Here is a 19460-nt window from a genome sequence, read left to right as displayed (position 1 = left end):
TACAAACAGGCATTCTCCATTGCAGTGGGCAATTAAACAATTATACTTAATATTCCCTCCAGCCACTTTTGCCTCCTGCATGTTCCCTCCTCTCTCTGGAAGAGACTGAAGCACATGCTGTGATCTCCTTTCATAGCTGCCCTGTCGACCTGAAATTTGCAATCAACCTCGGCACCGCCTGTCTCACCCAGAGCTCATGATGACATTAAAAGGAATCACTGAATCTTAGAAAGCAACTTTACTCATGTAAGAGTGTGGCAGTGTGAACTGCATGCAAATTAAGCTTGATTTTCAATTGATTAGGATGGTATTTTGGGGAAGCAGGTTTGTTGTGCTTCTCCAAATCAGCTTTAATTAATTGTGCAGCCTGAATTTTCCACTATGTGACTGAACCCCGCCCCAAAATAGCAACAGTCTGGAAGCTTTCACACTCAGCTGGAAGGAGGGAGGTCACAAACAGAATTATAATTATTTATTTATTTATTTATTTATTTATTTATACCCTGCCCATCTGGCTGGGTTTCCCCAACCACTTTGAAGCACTTAATGCATGTTGTACCATTTTTATCTATAAACAATAGAAAAGTCTAGGTTCTCCTTCCCACCCCCCACCCCCTCACTTACCTACTGCCTCTTACTCACTCTAAAGAGATTCTAGCTGCCTAAGAATATTTCATCACAAAGAACACCCACATTCTCAAAGGGCAAGGACATTCTGTAGGGAGTGACAAATCTTTCCATTTCAGTTCCTTATCTTTCTGATCTTAGTTCTCCACATTTCCACATCAGCTTGCAAATTCATGTAATGTTTGACTGGCGTGTATATCTGGCTTTCTAAACGATCTTCCATGGTGACCGTCTTCCATTGTATCATATTGTGTTATATCCCACTTTTGCAAGTTGCTTAGAGTGCCTTCATTACAGATCTATAGGCACCAGGCATTCCTCTTCTCCAAGGTCTTTGGCTAATGAAACCATCTATGGCCTTTTAAACACTGGGGAGGGGGATTTGTGTTTTGTTGCTGTTGTTGTTACTATGTTATGCGTTTTTTATATTGTAAACCACCCAGGGATCCTCAGATGAAGGGTGACATGGAAATTTAATCAATAATAATAAATGAATAAATAATGTATAAAACTGCATTATAGGAGGGAAACTGCTTTGCAAAAATGTGAAAAATTGCATACAAAAATGTGTATATTTAGATAATTTCACACTAAAGTGCTCTTGAATTTTTGTGGGGACTTAAAAACAAACAAATTAGTAACTGATGTGAAAATGGGGAGAACTAAGCTTTGAAATAGTGAGAAGCTTGTGAGAAAGACATGGGCAGATGCACTGATCCTTACAGAATGTTTTTGTCCTTTTAGAATGTGGGTGTGCTTTGTGATGGAAAAGGATATTCTAGCGCAGTTAGAACCCATTTGGAATGAGCAAGTGGCGATGAGGTCAGTGAGAGAGGGAAAGGGGCATGTACAGGCAGTTGTTTATAGATCAAGGTATGTACATTATGTTTTTAGCCATTATTTGTGTCCTCTTTCACTCTTCTGCCCAAACCATCTAAGTGTGGGCACTTCCAAATTGTTGAATTTGCCTGTGCACAAATTTGTAAACACACAAAATATCCTGTCGGGAAAAGAATAAAATTGAATGAATGGTCCCGATACCACTGGCATGATTATTATCTAAGACTGCAATCCTGTGCACACATATACTCATCATCTGATAAGACCTCCACAGGCACAGCCAGAAATCCTTCGGCAACCTCCTCCTCATCAAATCCTCCGCTCTTTCTCTGTGGCAGATCTCCTTCCATGGGAATAACTGTAGCATGCACAGGATGCAGGGAGGGAGAAGCTGGCAGGTTGCAAATTCTCCCTCAAAGACAAAACATTTGGCCTCCTCTCTAGCAACAGCGGCAACCGTGATCCTTACCCTGCTTTGCAAAGGTGAGTGTGATGTGCAGAAAAGTCACTGTAGAAGTCCCATGTCACTTTCTGATTTCTAAGTCATATTACTCTCTTTGGTGACCCCCTTCCCCACTGCTGTTCCTATCACATTCTCTTCCCATCTCAAGTGAAACTGATGAGCCTTGTTACATGTTCTGTTCCTGTCTTTTGGACTTGGTAATGGGGAATGCTGAAATGGATAATTGACTTAGAATACAAAAAGGGAGGTGTGAGGAGGTCAAGGAAATAAGCTAATGAAAGATTAGTAATGAGGAGATCTGACATATTTTTCTTTGCGTTTTTGTTTTTGGTTAATGGGTTTTATTTCTCTGTTTTTTTTCTTTTTTTATATTGCGATGTGTTGTTTTGTTTTTGTTTAATGTGGTATTTTTACTTTTTCTTTCTGTAATTTTTGAAACTTTAATAAACATTATTTAAAAAAAAAAAAGATAACTGGATCAAGGTATGGACAGAAAGGGAGTGTAAATCCTACCAAAGGGCAGGAAGCAGGAAGCAAGAGCGATCAGAGAGAAAAGATGTTCAGCACCCTGGACAGTTCCCAAGAAAGTTATTATTAAAGCAGTGGTAGCCAGAGTGGTTCGGGACTCCAGATCCCATCATGCCTGGCTATAAGCCATGCCAGCTGGGGTGATGGGTTCAAGAACGTTTGGAGGGGACATATTTTGTATGCCAAGGGTCTTGGTTACATTCACCAGCATCTCTACGTAAAAGGTATCAGGTTGCATACCTCTGCCTGAGATCCCGTTGGGCTCCTTCCACTCAGAGCAGACAACAGTGGAGAGGGTATAGCAGAACTCTGGAGTTCTGGCTCAATTTTCAATACTATAATCAACTGGGGTAAAAAGTGTGGTAACATTTGCACCATCACCAGAAGGTCTAAAATAAAACACTTAGGATTCAGGGAAGGTCTCCTTGCGGTGGCAGAGTATATTCACAACCAGGTGGCTTAGCTGGTGCTCCTATAGCAGATAATATAAGTGGAGTAAATGCTGTGGGGGCTGGAAAAGGTGAGGAAAGTAAATGGTCCTTAGCCCTGTTCTCAGTTACAAAAAAATGGGGGGGGGGGTTGTTGCCTTAAGAAGGGATCTCTTCTTGTTAAAGCCAGCCAAGGCCACAAAGGTAGACTGTAATGGCAAGAGGAGGTGGTAAAAAGACTACAATAAAATTGGCTCAAATGGAGAGGATCTAGCAATGGCACACAATACAAGATCTGAGTTTTCTTGGTGATTTTTCAGGGCACACATCTTGAGTACCCCAGTGGCTTAGTAAATATCTGTTTCACAAAACAGTTTGAAACTTGTTTTACTGTCACGACTTTCTGTAAAGAACTATAGGAATGGAAACATTGGTGAGGCTGCTGATAACTCTTTTATGGTATTTCAGACCCTTTTACAGAATGTCAGTTCCTAGAGGGATGCGCATGTAGACAGGAGCATACTGAATTTATGTTCTCGAAATTTTATTTGGAACCATGAGGGCTAGAAACCTTGAAACTTTGAAAGCAGAGGTTCTCGGTGTTGTAGCACAAAAGTGCCTCAGGAGCTTACACATCTGCTGCATGTTGCCCCCCCCCTCCCCCGTTGTACTAGACTCTACTATTTTGCCCATAGCTGGGAATAAAAAACCCCAAGATTTTTGGGTTCTAAGATAAAGGGGGGAACAGTGGAGTGGGTAGAAGGCAGCTTCTTGTGAATGACACTCGCCCCTAAAAACATTCTGCTTTTCCCTGCTGGGTTCTGAAATGAAGACCAGTGGGTGATTCCTGAAGGCTTCTCTGGTCCCGTGAGTGAGACTACCCCAAGAGGGGACACATGGTGGTCACATGCCCTGTTTTACAGAGGGTAGTCCCCACAATGTAAAGGCATCCTCTGTTTGAAGGGCTGCCTGGTCAAACTTCAGTTTAAAGACAAAGAAGGGAAATCATGAGGGCCATTGAAGGGGCAGCAGACTAAGCAGGCATGCAGCTCACTTGGTCCTTCCGTCTATGGTAAGATGCATTTCTGTTTCAGTTATAGTCCTTGTTTCTGCGTTTGCATCTATAAATATGCATTAGCACATGCAATTTTGTGCAGATTAATCTCCTCTTCGGCTCTCTTTCTTTGCCATGTTTTTTGGAAGTGCTGGATGAATTGGTCGACTTTGGATAGTAGTTAATTCTCTCCTCCCCCATACACACATTCTGATAGGTATGCTGACCAGCAACTTGGACTTTAGAATCACAGTGCCTGACAGCATCACCGCACAGAGAGGCTTCTGCATCCATGTTCCCTGCAGTTTTACTACTCCCGATTGGTACAAGCGCAGCTCTGAGCCCCTGTATGGCTATTGGTTTAGGATTACGGATCGGCAGACCAATTTGGAAGGCACCAACATCTGGGTCCCGGGTGAACTTAAGGCCAGCAATGATGAAAGGCAGAGATTACTTAAACTTCATTCCACTCATATGAAGTTATCAGGGGATCCAGAAAAAGGTGACTGCTCGTTCACCATCATCAACGTTGGACTCAATGACTGGGGCCAGTACTACTTTAGAATTGATAAAGGAGAGAGCTACAGATACTCCTTTAATCCTTCCAGTTCTCAAACTCACATTAATCCTCAGGTTGTGCTGACAGGTAGGTGGCTTTCCTATTAGGGGCATGCATAGGATTCAGACAAATCCCAAAGCCTGAGTTTAAAGCATCCCGCTTCAAAATGATTTGGAGTTTGTCTGAAGCAAAGCAGGATCTTTCCAAAGAGCCTCAAGCCAAAGGCAGAGTCTCTGAAGCATTTCATGGTACAGTAATTCAGATATTTGAAAGCTGTGCAGTCAGTGTGTCTGCAAACATGGAAACACTTCTCCCCAAGCTTGCCATATAAGGAAATTGCAAGGGGGGAAATGGAGAGCTCTTTTGTGACTGACATGTCTACTCGGAGGTAAAGAGGGCCTTCCAATCACAGTATTTGCAAGGAGTGAGATGTTGATGCAATGTATCACATTGTCCTTGTCTGTTCTCTGCTCTTTTGCTTGGTTCTTGCTTGGAACATGCTGGACATTCAAGTCCTTCTGCCTCTGGGCTCCATGCCCTCCCGTTCACTCTGGTGAAATCAACTTTGCCCTTTGATTCCTGTCAAGCAGAACACAACCTGGAGCTGTTTCCCATCCCATATGTCATATTTCTGTAGCCTCAGCACCCACAGTGTAAGAAGGACATTGCCCTCATGTCCTGCTGGTGGGAGTTTTCAGAAGCATCCGGTTGACCACCCTAGAAAATAAGGTGATGGACTTGATAGGCCATTTAGTCTTGAGTTCCACTGAAATTAATGTGGCTTAAGGAAATCACAACTCATATTCACATTGATTTCAATCAAACCAGAGTATGACTAACTTGTCATGGATCCAGATCAATATTTGTTGTCCGTCCCCCCCCCCTTTTTTTAAGAAAAGTTGTTGGTTTCACTTTGTGCTGATGTTTTCATGACAGTTTTAACATTTGATCTGTCTCTTTTCATTACGTATGGTTTTATAATTTTATTGGCAGCTGACTTGTGAGTTCATTGAATGAAAAGACCAAGTAGAGATTGTGTTCAGTTAAAATAATAATAATAAATATCATTGCCCTGGGATTTTGCTACATTAAGGTGCATTGATGTGCACATAATAGGTTCTCAAATGTGTGGCCAGGAGGAATTCAGGGCCGGTCAGAGGTATGTGCCTATCTCTCCAGGCACCGGCTGAATTCTTTTGACCTCCCTCCGGCGACTCCCGGCAGGAAATACACACGAGGTCCGTTCCGGCGATTTTCCTCAGGCTGTGAGAAAAACACACCAACTGCTTCTCTTCCTCCCTGCTCTCCAGCATATTCCCAGGGAGGGGAATCAGACTCAGACAGAAATGTATCTACATTGTCTTTTATTCCTGTCTTTCACTTCAGTACAGAGAAAACATGTCTGCTCTCATCAACAAACAGAGAGAAACCCCAAACTCCACCTATGTACATCCTGTACAGGTCATATGACACACACACTGAGCTAACATCCGGTGCTCAGTACAGAATGGACTGCCCCTTTGTTTCCATGGCAACAGTCACAAACATCCTGTCTGGCTTTCCAGCCACAAGCAGCAGACTTGGCTGCTATAGCCTTTGCTTGCTGCTGCATTGCTGCTTTAGAATAACATACTCCCCCTAAAGTATCAATGCGTGCTGCGAGCAAAGCGTCATCCAGAGAAGAAAACAAACAGTTGTTATACTTATAACACTCCCCTGTTGTTTCAGTTCCACCCTTGGAACTACCCGCCACTGGATTTACCAATGTACCTCTCTGGTTGTGTGACTTCCAAGGAATGAGTGCTTCTGCATTACCTTGGTTAGCAACTCTCTGTTGTGCCTTTGTCTCTGACTCAGACACAGCTTCAATCTGACCTTGGTCGTTTACAACAGCAACACATGCAATAGCTTGGTTGGCAAACTCTTTTGAATACCTCTTGGGTGGTACACCCTTCGTTGCTCTCTCAGACCTACGTAAGAGGTGCTGTTCTCCCTTGCTTTCTGGTTCAGCCTCTGAGCTCTCTGAAGAACCAGTACTAAGCTTAATCAGTGGTTCATCCTCCTCTTCTGAGGGTCTAGTCATTGTGTGAGATTTCCTCTCAATGACTGTGACAACTGAGCTGTCTGAGCTATCGCTGTCATCATCAGTACTACTGAACTCAATAAGATCAAACTCATCATCATCATCATCAGAATCATCATCATCTCCTGTGGGAAATGTGTGAACAATCACTCTCTCCTGTTCAGGAGCACTCTCTAGAAATTTTGTGAGAATCACCTTTCCAGATTCAGACAAAATTACTCTGTAGAGACCCTTTTCATAACCCACAAAAATGCCTCTGGCATTCTTTACTCCACCCGGAGCTTCTGTCCTCACATGAGACCCAAAAACCTTGAAATGGGCAACAGAAGGTTTTCTGTGGAACAGTTTCTCAAAAGGAGAACATCCCAACTCTTTTGAAAACTTTCTCAACCACGTGTAACAAAATGACATTAGCGACTCAGCCCAGTACTCATGTGGCAGATGTGAACTAAGCAATTGCGCATGCATTCCCTTTTGCAATTCTTTGTTCACCCTAACACAGACACATCTGTTCCAAGCTTCTTTGGAACTGGCAATTTTGTGTCTTATCCCTTTCTTCTTCAGGAACCTCTGGAAATCCTGTAAGAGAAAAATTGGCTTCTCATCTGTGCAAAGACAATCTATGTCAGCATCATGCATATTTTTAACCTTATCACAAAACTCTTTAAACCTTTCTAAGGCTTCTTTCGGTCTCTCCAAAAGATAAATCCAGACAAAACCTGTAAAAGAATCAACACATATTAGGTAATACTTTGCATTGCCTCTAGATGGTGCTAAAGGACCAATCACATCAGCATACACCCGCTGAAATGCCTTGTCAACCCTCGAGGTGACCTGCTTGGCGTTCTTTTCAGCTACACCTGCAAAAGAAATCATGTTAGAATCACAAGAATTACATTCCATGTAATCACTTTGATCAAAAGTCAACAAATACAGTCCATCTTTCTCTTTGGCAGAAAGATACAACTCTCCATCTTTGTAGATCTCGCAGTGTTGATCATCATAGGACAGTTTTAGTCCCTTCTTGGCGATCTGAGAAACGCTGAGCAGATTGTACTTCAACTCTGGAACCAAATAAACATTGTTTATAGTCAAGTTCTGACTTTTAAGATACACAGTCCCAATTCCGGTGGCTTCCAGCTCTTGACCGTTGGCTTGTTGTACAACGAAGCTTTGCTTCTTAAACGACGAAAACAAATCCCTGCGATGGGTCATGTGAACCGTCGCTCCCGTGTCTAAAACGAAGAAATTCCCCACTTGTGGTGTGGCTTTTAGGGACATCAAAGCCTTTGCAGGCTTCGCCTGTGACTTGGCATGACTTCTGCCTGACGCCTCAGACTTCGTGGAGCTTCCCTTGGCTCCTTTGTTCTGACGTGGCTTCCTGCAGTTCCGCTGAAGATGCCCAGTCTGTCCACAATTGAAACATTGGACAACGTTCAAAGCTACAGCGTCTCCTCCAGTAGCTACAGCAGTGGGGGTGTTAGAACTCCGTTCTTGACTCCCCCTGTCCTTCACTTCCAGGGCAGCAAGTCTGTCATGTTCGTTCAGAACCACGGCAAAGACCCTGTCCGATGTTAGATCTTGCGCTGGGAGAGACCCCAGCTGACTGGCAACGGTTTTGTAAGTCCTATTCAGGCTGTTGATCACCATGAAGCAAAACACTTCCTCCTGCAGACGGAAATTGCGTTCCACCATCTGCTGACGCAGAAATTTCATTTCCGTCAGGTGCGCTTGAACATCTCCATCAGGCGCAAGCCTCAGGTTAGTCAGCTTTTCAAAATACAGCAACGCTGAAGAACCTGCATCTCTCTGATGTGTCCTTCTCAGCGTGTCCCAAACATCTTTCGCGTGCGGTAAATCTTGTATATGAATAAGCTGAGAGTCTGACACGCACAGAATTATAGCGGTTCTGGCCTTCACATCCTGTGACTCCCAAGGACGCGTTGGTGCTGCAGGGATGGGGTTCTCAATCACCCCAAACAGTCTCTGATTCTGCAGCAAGGCCTTCATCTTAATAGACCAAGATGCATAATTGTCACTGGTCAAGAGGGGTGGAGAAGGCAGGCTTCCCTTCTTGACATCCATTTTGAGTCCTTGCATTGACTCTCAAACACAAGCCTCTAAAATCCAATAGCTGGCTTGTTTACACTCTGTGCACCTGGCAACAATAACACTGGCCGCTTGGAAAGTCCCCTTTCACAGTTCCTTTGTAAGGACCTAGTCAAAACACGAGCTGTTTGTGCCTCTCTGGGCATAGCCTGACCTCCAGCCCTTATCTTGAAACTGCCCTGCGTTGCTAAGCAACCACATTCCTTTCCTTGGACAGGAAAAACCACAGGAATGTTTGGAATGCAGACTCTTCTCTCTCAGAGCTGTTTTTCCCAAACGTTGCTCCCATGAAGCAGAGAATTAATCCATCTGCATTCACACTTCTAAGCCCGAAAATCTCATACCTGGGCTCCGTGGCTTGGCTTTCAGCTTCTTCTGGTCAGCTTCTAGCTGCAGAGAATCAGCCTCCATCTCAGGCTTCCATGGAGAGGGATGAATACAGTCTCCTTGATGCAGACTCCCATGGATCGAAACCAGCAGCTCTGCTACCAATGTTGGAATTCAGGGCCGGTCAGAGGTATGTGCCTATCTCTCCAGGCACCGGCTGAATTCTTTTGACCTCCCTCCGGCGACTCCCGGCAGGAAATACACACGAGGTCCGTTCCGGCGATTTTCCTCAGGCTGTGAGAAAAACACACCAACTGCTTCTCTTCCTCCCTGCTCTCCAGCATATTCCCAGGGAGGGGAATCAGACTCAGACAGAAATGTATCTACATTGTCTTTTATTCCTGTCTTTCACTTCAGTACAGAGAAAACATGTCTGCTCTCATCAACAAACAGAGAGAAACCCCAAACTCCACCTATGTACATCCTGTACAGGTCATATGACACACACACTGAGCTAACATCCGGTGCTCAGTACAGAATGGACTGCCCCTTTGTTTCCATGGCAACAGTCACAAACATCCTGTCTGGCTTTCCAGCCACAAGCAGCAGACTTGGCTGCTATAGCCTTTGCTTGCTGCTGCATTGCTGCTTTAGAATAACACTATGGCGTTGACATCACCTTCAAGCCCAGCTTAGCTGATGACAGCATAGTCCTTGCCTGCAGCATCAAATACCATTTCTTGAAGAAAGCAGTCCACATAGCCACCTGCCTTTCCTTTGGCTGTGAGTAGCTCTTTGTTTTCTTTCCTCTCCCTGCATCCCAATCCACAAACGCTCAGCAGCACCCTGAAGATCAGATTCCCCCCACCCTGTTTTGCCCTTTGGTTTCTCACGTCCCCCTTTTGGTGCTCTCAGCACCCACATTTTGACAAGGGGAACCTGAATCACAATGTTGCAGTGCACCTCATCCTCTAAGACATCCCTTGGGCCACATACAAACCTCTGCCTAATTTGATGCAGAAGCTAATAATAATAATAATAATCTTGCAATTTTCAGTCCAAGTGATTCTTCAAGAAGGCAGGTGTTTGTTTGTTTGTTTGTTTGTTGTTGTTGTTGTTGCCAGTTTTGAACAGGATTCATAATGGCATTTTCTAGGAGAATTCAGATCAACAAGAGCACAAGGTTACCCTTCACTTCCTATCTCAGAACATGAAGGAATGTATGTACTCATTTGTTCTTGCCAGCAGTTTTACACATGCTTAAAGGAACAGGGAATAGACTACAGGCTACATTGTCTGTCCTAAATTGAGATGAAACCATTTCCTTCTCTCTCTTTCTCTGGGTGCCTTCAGCCTGTCTCTAGCGTATTTTGTGCAGGGGATTCAAGCACATATAGTGGTACCTTAGGTTACATATGCTTCAGGTTACTGACTCCGCTAACCCAGAAATATTACCTCAGGTTAAGAACTTTGCTTCAGGATGAGAACAGAAACCACGAGGTGGCAGTGTGGCAGCAGCGAGAGGCCCCATTAGCTAAAGTGGTGCTTCAGGTTAAGAACAGTTTCAGGTTAAGAACGGACCTCCGGAACGAATTAAGTACGTAACCAGAGGTACCACTGTACCAGAAATCTAGGTTTGCACAATTAAAGTGGATTGAAGTGCTCTGCCCCCTAGTGGAACAAACACACTTTAAAAAAATAAAAATTAAAAAAGAAGAAGATGACAACTTCTGCAGTCCGGAAAGTGATAGGGCAGGGGAATGCACTGGAAAATGTATGATGAATGGGAAGACTTCTAAGGAACCTAAAGCCAGTGAAGATGAATGCTCATTGTCATATAACCTCCCTGGAAACAGAAACAATGAATGCTCAATAAAGACCAGGTGTAATCTAACCAGATCCTCTGGATGAACCCCTGCCCACTTCTCTCTTGGCCCATCTGTGCTATACCTTTTTTAAAAAAAACAAAACTATGACACCACTTTAAACAGTCATGGATCCCTCCAGAAAATTGTGGGAGCTGTACTTTGCTAAGGTTGCTGAGTATTACAAGGTGACCCCTATTCCCCTCCCAGAGCTACAGTTACCAAAGCAGTTTAGCAGTCAATCCCTCTTCCCAAGATACTCTGGAAATAGGCAATAGAACAAAAAAGCAATACCCCCATCTCTCTCTCCCCCCCTCCTTTCCCCCACCTGCAAGATGTCTATGACAAAAATGTCTCTCACCAAATGCAAAGAAACTGTGAAAAAGATTGTGCCTTGAAAGTGGAGGCAATAGATGTACCTTTCCCTGTTTCTCTGTTTGCTTTGTAACACAAATAAACCTAAATCTGTGCACATCCACATCACAGATTTAAAACATTCTCAATACCACTTTAACAGTCATGGTGTTACCCAAAGAATCCTGGGAACTGTAGTTTGTTTAGGGTGCTGGGAATGGTAACTCTGCGAGGGGCCTCCTAACAACACACAGAACCCTTAGCAAACTGCAGTTCCCAGGATTCTTCAAAGGGGACCATGACCGTTAAAGTGGCGTAACAGAGTGTGGCTGTGACATAGCTGTCAACCGTCCCTTATTTGGTGGGAAACTCCCTTATCCCAGCACCGTTTCCTGCTGCTGTCCCGGATTGATGATGTCCCTTAAATTTCCCAGGTTTCAAAGGAAGCAGCTCCTCTCCCTCCCTCCCTGCCAGCCAGGGAGGAGGAAGGCTCCAAATGTGTTTCTTGGCTGCATTGCTCACCCAATAAGGAGTCTAAGAACGACTGGGGGGTGGAGCTTGCATGCCTTGTGCCAATCAAATCGGCTGCGTTGCCTGGGGACTCGCCTTTGCTCAGCACTTCCCAGCGGAGAGGTGACGGTGGTTTTCCTTGCTGCATCCCCTTTGCCAGGTTGCTGCGCTGTGGGAACCACTGCTTGAGGCTTCATTTGGCTGCTGGTTGACTAAAATACCTTATTTTGGCTGCTGGTCCCTTATTTTCAAATCTGTAAGTTGACAGCTATGGGCTGTAACCTCTGTATAAAACAAACTTTATTTGCTTCCGCTGCCCCAAAGCCTCTCGCTCTCTGTTGTAGCATTGTAAGACATATTAATAGTTCTGAATTTGGTCCATTCACCTCGGTTTTTTGTTGTTTTCCAGATAGGCCTACAGCCAGCACCATCCTGCCTAATGCTACATGTGAGAATGAGGACCGAGGCCACCGTTGCACCTGTTCTTTCCACTGCTGGCCTCCACCAACGCTTACGTGGGAAGTGGACGGGATAACCGTCACTGGGAACGGAAGCACAACTGACATGGAGGTCTTCCACTGGGCTGAGGGCAATGCGGCGAGCAGCACCCTGCTATGGAAAGGAGACTCCATTGACCACTATGACCCCTTCATCACCTGCACGGCAACCAACCCCTTTGGGAAGCAGACAGTGGTGATCCTACCTGGGTCCAATGGAACAAGTGAGCATCCCCTGCCCCAGACTTCACCTTTAAGTCCTGTGCATGCTAACATTTACAAATCTCCAAGACAGGCAGACTTGGGTGGGCAGCCCTAGGCACACTTCTCCTGGGAATAGGCACCACTGAACATAGAAGGACTTCCTTCCAAGGAAACATGCATCCCGTTGTGCTGTTTGGCTTCATCCAAGGCAAGGATGGGGGACTTTTCTCAGCCCAGGGGCCACATTGCCTCAATGCACCGGACACTGAGGTCCAGTGCCAAGGGTGTTCTGGCAGTTCCCTCACTGTGAGAAGCCAAGTTACAGGGAACCAGGCAGAGGGCCTTCTCGGTAGTGGCACCTGCCCTGTGGAATGCCCTCCCACCAGATGTCAAAGAGAAAAACAACTACCAGACTTTTAGAAGACATCTGAAGGCAGCCCTGTTCAGGGAAGCTTTTAATGTTGAATAGACTATTGTATTTTAATATTCTGTTGAAAGCCACCCAGAGTGGCTGGGGAAACCCAGCCAGATGGGCAGGATATAAATAAATTATTATTATTATTATTATTATTATTATTATTATTATTATTATTAAATCTGTCCTACCATGTCACTTTTCCCTCACCTTTTCTCCAAACTAAAAAGTCCCAAACTTGGAAACCTCTCCTTATGGGAGAGTTGCCCCTTCACCATTTCCGTTGCCCTTTTCTGAACTTTTTCCAACTGAGAAAAACTACTCCCAGGTAAAACCTTTTCAGCACTGGAAATGGATGTATATTCGAAAAATGAATTGTGAACAGCACATTTCACTGAAAATGAAATGCTTGCTTATGCTGCAGTTTTGAAGCCAAACTTAATTACCTTTGAAGTTCATTTAATGATGATAATGAACTAAAGATGATAAATACCTTTCAGGCTTTCCAAGATATACACACCTACACACACAAAGCAGATATCCCACAGGCTGCATACAGGGCTCCCCTGGATTTAATGATGCCTTTAATTAATCAAGCAGCTAATCATAATTAATTGATAATCAGATTTAACTTGCAGGCAGTTCAGAACACAAGCACACAATATGCACAGCTTGCAGGCTTAACATATAGAATAAGAGAACAAGAAGAACATATGTTTAGAGAAAATTGGAAAACATTTATTGAATATATAGGGGGAATTGTGTGCACTTGAAAAGGTTGGCAGCATTAAGATAAATTCGACAGTGTAAATAAGTTTTGATGGATGTGGTGATGGAATACTGAATGGTTTAGTTTATATAAAATATGCAGGGATTTATGATTTGCACAATGAACCGTGGAAAGAGGAGGGAAGTCATTGATATTTTAAGGATCTTTAATTAATACATTCCTTCATGGGTAACCTCCTGGGGCATGGTGGCCAGAGGCAAATGTGGGTGTGATTCTTCCCTTTGTCCAATGGGCTACATTTCAGCCACACAGCAGTCAGAGATGTCTACGCAGACATGCACAGGCACACCTCTCTAACCAGGCAAGCAAGAGACATTCTCACAATTCAAGCGGCGGTTGTTGGTGCCCATTGGGAGTGGTAGGATGGAAGGCAAGGAGACCGGCAGCAGGTGGCGCCAGAGCCAATGAGATGCAGAGATAAACTCAGCCTAGTTTTGCTGCCATCCTCCTCTGGGCTGGTATTAATGAGAAGGAAGATGACAGTCAGGTTGCAGGTAGGAAGGCAGGACGGCTGGGGGAAAACTGAAGGCAGAGTGAGGCTGATGGGGCAGTGCCCCACTTGCCACAATGGACCGGCCTCCACAGAAGTCAAGGAAACATTCTAGCCAGGCATAAGAACCCAAGGAGGGTTTCAAAGCAGCATTGGTGAGGATCACAATTGGGAGAGCCCCAATGGTGACATAGAGAGATTGGGGTGGAGCATAGAAAAAGACCACACATTCAGACCTGGGTCTGAGCTTCCCCTCCCCAGTCTAAATTGCTTTAGCCACTGTATTTTTATGCTAAATTTAGTGGTTGGGGCCTTTTGTTGGTTGGCTGGGCTTCCTGTTTTGTGATGGATTTGATTCTGGTTTTACAGAGCATTCCTGGAGGCCAGCATAACTTACCCCTATTTCCAATCTCCATTGAGGGAATCTCTAAGGAAGGCTTGCTGAGCCAGTAGGTGAGCAAAAGCCCATGTTTTGAGGATTGGGCCCTAGGTCAATATGATCAAGGTTTGGAATAGGTAGAGGTCTCTCCTTTTTGTCCCCCATGCAACTCTCTCAGAATGCCCATTTGGGGAGGACATATGACAGCGTAACTTATACCAGGTGAGCCCCCACGCTGAGTCAGGGTGAGGGGCTTGCATCAGTGGAGCCCCAACTCAGCAAGGAAATACAAAGAACTGTTAAATCTCTGGTCTCATGGCAGATCTTGGGTTTGCACTGTGCTGTTATTATTGTGTGAGGGGTGTTTTTGTATTTTCCTGGTGTATGTCAACTGCCTAGAGAACTTGATTGGATGGGTAGCATATAAATACATTAAATCATCTTTTACAGACGGCCCTCCATCACCACCTTATGTGAAGGTGAAGATTCCTTGGGTCATTTCTGGGATCACTCTTGGGTCCTTGACTCTGCTGACTGTTGTTGTGGCCCTGGTTTACCTTGGCATAGGTGAGTAATGTGGAGAGCAGGCTGAGTGAGGCAGGCATGTCATCTCCCAGCTTAATGGAGATAAGCATAAAGAACCTTAGTGGATATTTACCCCTGAGGTGACCCATCTCCCTCTACACCAGGAGGTGTCTATCACCTTCCCTAATGTCCATAAAGGTATCACTCTGTTTACCTGTAAAATGTGACTTTGGCTTTCATAGGTCAGAAGGAGCCAAGTGTTGCTCAGTCCCGGGGCTGTCTTAAGCATACGCGGCACCGAGGTGCAAAGATCTGTCCAGCGGCACCCCCCCTCCCAGGTTGCCCAGTCCCAGGTGTGCAGGAGGGCAGAGCCAGCCAGCCACCTCAGTGTCTCACTGGCTCAGTTGCCCCCGAACCCGTGCTGCAGAGCCACCCGCAGCAGAAGAGCCCACCGCGGCACTCTGACCGACGGGTGGACTCTTCCCCAAATTCAACTCTTGGGCCCCGGACTCTTGGCCTGGAGCCCCTGAGTGCCTGAGCCCAGGCACCCAGGTGTCCTGCACCCCTAGCGCCTATGGGTAAGATGGCCCTGCTTAGTCCAACCTGGGAGAAGGAGTTGTGAAAAACTGAGCTGCCCTATGCAGCTTTTGTTCATAGCATGGGGAATATAGGTGTAGTGGAACCTTGATTCTCCAATGGCTTAGTTGACGAACAAATTGGCTTCTGAATGCCAAAAACCCAGAAGTAAGTGTTCCAGTTTTTTAACGTTTTTTAGAAGCCAAACGTCCAACACAGTTTCCGCTTGAGTGCAGGAAGTTCTTACAGCCAATCGGAAGCTGCCTTGGTTTTTGAATGGTTTCGGGAGTCGAACGGACTTCCGGAATGAATTAAGTTCAAGAACCAAGGTTCCACTGTCTATAAATAGAGATTTCCTAGATGCCAAGTTCCAAGTTTGGGGAAAATACTCTTTGCTGAGAGAACCCCAGGGGAGTTTTAAATATGCAGCTGAGTAAAGCATGGAAATATAGGATGTTAAACCTTTAAAATATACCCTTCTATGTTCCTTCCAAAATTGCCCTCTACCCTAGCATAGAAAAAGACCACACATTTGGTACATTTAAAATGGTTTACTTACAAACTCTCCAAAATTCAGATTCATACGCTTCTCCATACAGCATTCAAAACAGTCTCGCAAGCAATAAAACTTGGCTTGCTTAGTGGCGAAAGCCCCAAAATTATTGGTATAGGAATACAAGAGTTGGAAGTCACCCAGAGGATCGTGTAGCCCAACTCTCTGCAATGCAAAACTAAGCAGCTGTCCCTTACGAGGATCAAACTTGTAATCTTGGTGTTATCAGCACCATACTCCTCAGTCCTGCTTTATACTGTGAGGAAACTCTTATTTCTGGGAATGGTTCCTTATTTAGGATTGAAATTTAGTATTACTAAATAAGGAACAGGGACGCAGGTGGCGCTGTGGGTTAAAGCCTCAGCGCCTAGGGCTTGCCGATCGTATGGTCGGCGGTTCGAATCCCTGCGGCGGGGTGCGCTCCCGCTGCTCGGTCCCAGCGCCTGCCAACCTAGCAGTTCGAAAGCACCTCCGGGTGCAAGTAGATAAATAGGGACCGCTTACCAGCGGGAAGGTAAACGGCGTTTCCGTGTGCGGCTCTGGCTCTGGCTCTGGCTCTGGCTCTGGCTCTGGCTCTGGCTCTGGCTCTGGCTCTGGCTCTGGCTCTGGCCAGAGCAGCGATGTCACGCTGGCCACGTGACCCGGAAGTGTCTCCGGACAGCGCTGGCCCCTGGCCTCTTAAGTGAGATGGGTGCACAACCCCAGAGTCTGTCAAGACTGGCCCGTACGGGCAGGGGTACCTTTACCTTTACCTTTTTAAATAAGGAACAGGGTGACATTCTTACAGGGACACCTGTGTCGCTATTGAAACTGCTCTTAGTACCCCAAAGTTCATAGGATGGAGCAGGAAACTGGAATAAAATAGGTAGCCAGACTAAGGGTGGGCCTGAGCATAAGGAATGCCTTTAATACCTATGATTTTCTTCCCTCCAGTGCCCAATCATCAGGTTTACAGGCATCGTAGAGATGCGGCTGAAGTTTCTACAATGGATGCTGCCATTTCCCGTTCAATGCAGGTCCGGCATTGAGTGGATCATATGAAATTAATTCACCATGACATGCTAGCTATTGTTTCATATTTGCATTCACAGCCCAAATATGCAAAGTAGAGTAACTTCCCTGTGCTAGTAAGCAAAGAATAAATCCATTTTGGTTTGTGGAACATTCTCCATCCTGATTCAATTGCTTTATTTTCCGCAAGTCTTTCTTCCATTTTGTAGGCCACTGACGGGGAAATATACATACTTTAATGTATTTTAAACATATTAATAGCAGGTAACAGCCAAGCATATATCAGCCATCAAAAGATATTAACAAGCCAATTTCCAGCCCTGCATGATGCTTTTCCAAGTTAATGAATTTCCAGAGGGGCAGCCGGTGTTAGTCATTTGCAGTAAAAAAAAAGGGGGGGAGAACAAAGAGCCTTGTGGCACCTTGGAGACAAAGGGCTAATGATAGCAATTCTAACCATGTCTACTCAGAAGTAAGTCTCACAGTCAGAAGCTGCTGTGTTGACCTGTTGGATAGGCACTTTATGAACAGAGGGGATTAGGTACCTTCAGGGATTTTGGGGGAAATAGACCATTGCAACTTTTGATACCATGTTCCCTGATCTGCAACTCATCAGGGAGCAAGGAGGCCTAAGAGATCGGGGGGGGGGGCAGTTTCCACATCCGCTGATGCTGATGCCAGCCAGGACAGAAGAGCCCATCGTTGTGCCTGTTGCATGATTAAAAATGAACCAAAAACAAGCCCCTGTGTTGCAATAACACAACAAAAGGACAGTGTCTCCAGAATGATGCTACTGTTTCGTAATAGTCTTCATCAGCCGATATTTTTCGACAGAATATATAAGTAAGATTCATGCTAAGGATCAGTGCCTTTTGAGGGTTTTGAGACGTCTTCTGTTGAAACTTTTGAAAATCTGTTGAGAGACTTTACTTTTGAAACTTTTGTGACATCTTCTGTTGATACTTTTGAAAGACTATTGTGAGACTGTCCTTAGACATCTGTTTTGAACACACGGCTTGACGGTCCTTGCTACCACTCTGTTATATTGTACTTAAGAACTTTGATTGGCTTACTCCTACAATTTGAATGATATCATTCTATTATATCTTTTCTACTAAGTATTAGCCTACGTGTTGTGTTTGTATTGTTGTGCATGATTAAAAATAGCAGTTTAAATGTCAAGCAAACGTGCAAGTTAATGCAGAAAAGAGATGGTGCAGACTTTAAGGATGAACAGAGGTGAAGAAGACACAAAACAGAAAACAGACTTATTCTCCTCCCTATCCCCTTACTGCTTTGTGATAGGCAGGCATTTAACAGACCTTGGGTTTTCCAACAGGGAACAGCTGTAATGGTTAAAGCTTTTACTGTTGATATCTGTCTGCCATGATGTTCTTAAAGGCATCATAAAACAGAAGCCAAACTCATATACATGGTACCCAATTTTATATCTGTCTGTCTATCTATCTATCTATCTATCTATCTATCTATCTATCTATCATGATGATGACAATGAGGAAATTCTTCCAACATATTCCACTTGGGATTTCCATCTCATGTCTCTCAATTTTCTCTTCAGGCTCCACAGCAGCAAAGCAACGAGGCCTGGATCAACAGGCCTTGGTGGCGACAGAACCCACTGAACTATTGGCACTGATTCTCTTGTTTCTTTCAACAACGATAAAAGAACCTTTCCAGCCCTTATTCAAGACACTAGGGACTAACTCCCTTGCCCTGGAAATGTTGCATGTACAACTCTCCTTCTTCCTTCAAATAAAACATTTTGCTTATTCACGTATAAACTCTTTATTTTGCCTTTCAAAGCATTCGAGGTATGCATTCCCACAATGTGTTGGACAGACCCAGCAACATTACAATGAAGGAGGGAAGGCCAGCAAGACCTGAAGCAAAAGACCTTAATTGATCCTTTGAGGGCTACATTTTGTCCCCCATTTCAAGTCATTGCAAATTCTACAGAGACGTATTTGCTTTGTGTTTTGCCCGACTTACTTTTGCCCTGCAGTCTTCAGCCCCTGGCTCCGCCCACCCTCAGAATGTGGCCCTCAGAATGTTGGCCACATAAAGTCCGCTCTGTGGGCTGAAAGGCATTATCCACCTTTGCTGCCGAAAGCACCACTGCTAATACATCCAAACCTGCTTTTCTTCCACATAAGGGACTGGGGCATTCAGGGTGAGCCACATAGGTGGAATCAATCTCCACAACCACAGTGTTGTGCAGTTCTGCTGAGACCAGATGGGGTGACAGATGAGGT

At 44.8% G+C, this 19460-nt stretch overlaps 1 protein-coding gene across 1 annotated transcript; it reads left to right on the top strand.

Annotated features, from left to right (window-relative positions):
* Positions 1-987: 987 nt before the first annotated feature.
* On the top strand, positions 988-18981 carry LOC307221575 (sialic acid-binding Ig-like lectin 8). Its single transcript, XM_079986214.1, has 7 exons — positions 988-1500; positions 1806-1950; positions 4158-4586; positions 12157-12468; positions 14973-15089; positions 17110-17192; positions 18767-18981. The coding sequence occupies exons 2-7, from the start codon at positions 1833-1835 to the stop codon at positions 18842-18844; spliced, it is 1137 nt and encodes a 378-aa protein (XP_079842340.1). The 5' UTR covers positions 988-1500; positions 1806-1832; the 3' UTR covers positions 18845-18981.
* The last annotated feature ends 479 nt before the right edge of the window (positions 18982-19460 follow it).

The sequence above is a fragment of the Podarcis cretensis genome (assembly GCF_951804945.1).
Source record: "Podarcis cretensis genome assembly, chromosome: 8".
Lineage (NCBI taxonomy): Eukaryota > Metazoa > Chordata > Lepidosauria > Squamata > Lacertidae > Podarcis > Podarcis cretensis.
The sequence above is the reverse complement of the archived record's forward strand: the minus strand, read 5'-3'. Positions and strand labels throughout refer to the sequence as shown.

What these genes read in the sequence shown, in the direction of transcription:
- LOC307221575 (XM_079986214.1), top strand. Translation starts at nt 1,833, where the DNA reads ATGCACAGGATGCAGGGAGGGAGAAGCTGGCAGGTTGCAAATTCTCCC. An exon ending in CCTTACCCTGCTTTGCAAAG is followed by an intron (nt 1,951 to 4,157) that starts GTGAGTGTGATG and finishes ACATTCTGATAG; the next exon opens with GTATGCTGACCAGCAACTTG. An exon ending in CCTGGTTTACCTTGGCATAG is followed by an intron (nt 15,090 to 17,109) that starts GTGAGTAATGTG and finishes TCTTCCCTCCAG; the next exon opens with TGCCCAATCATCAGGTTTAC.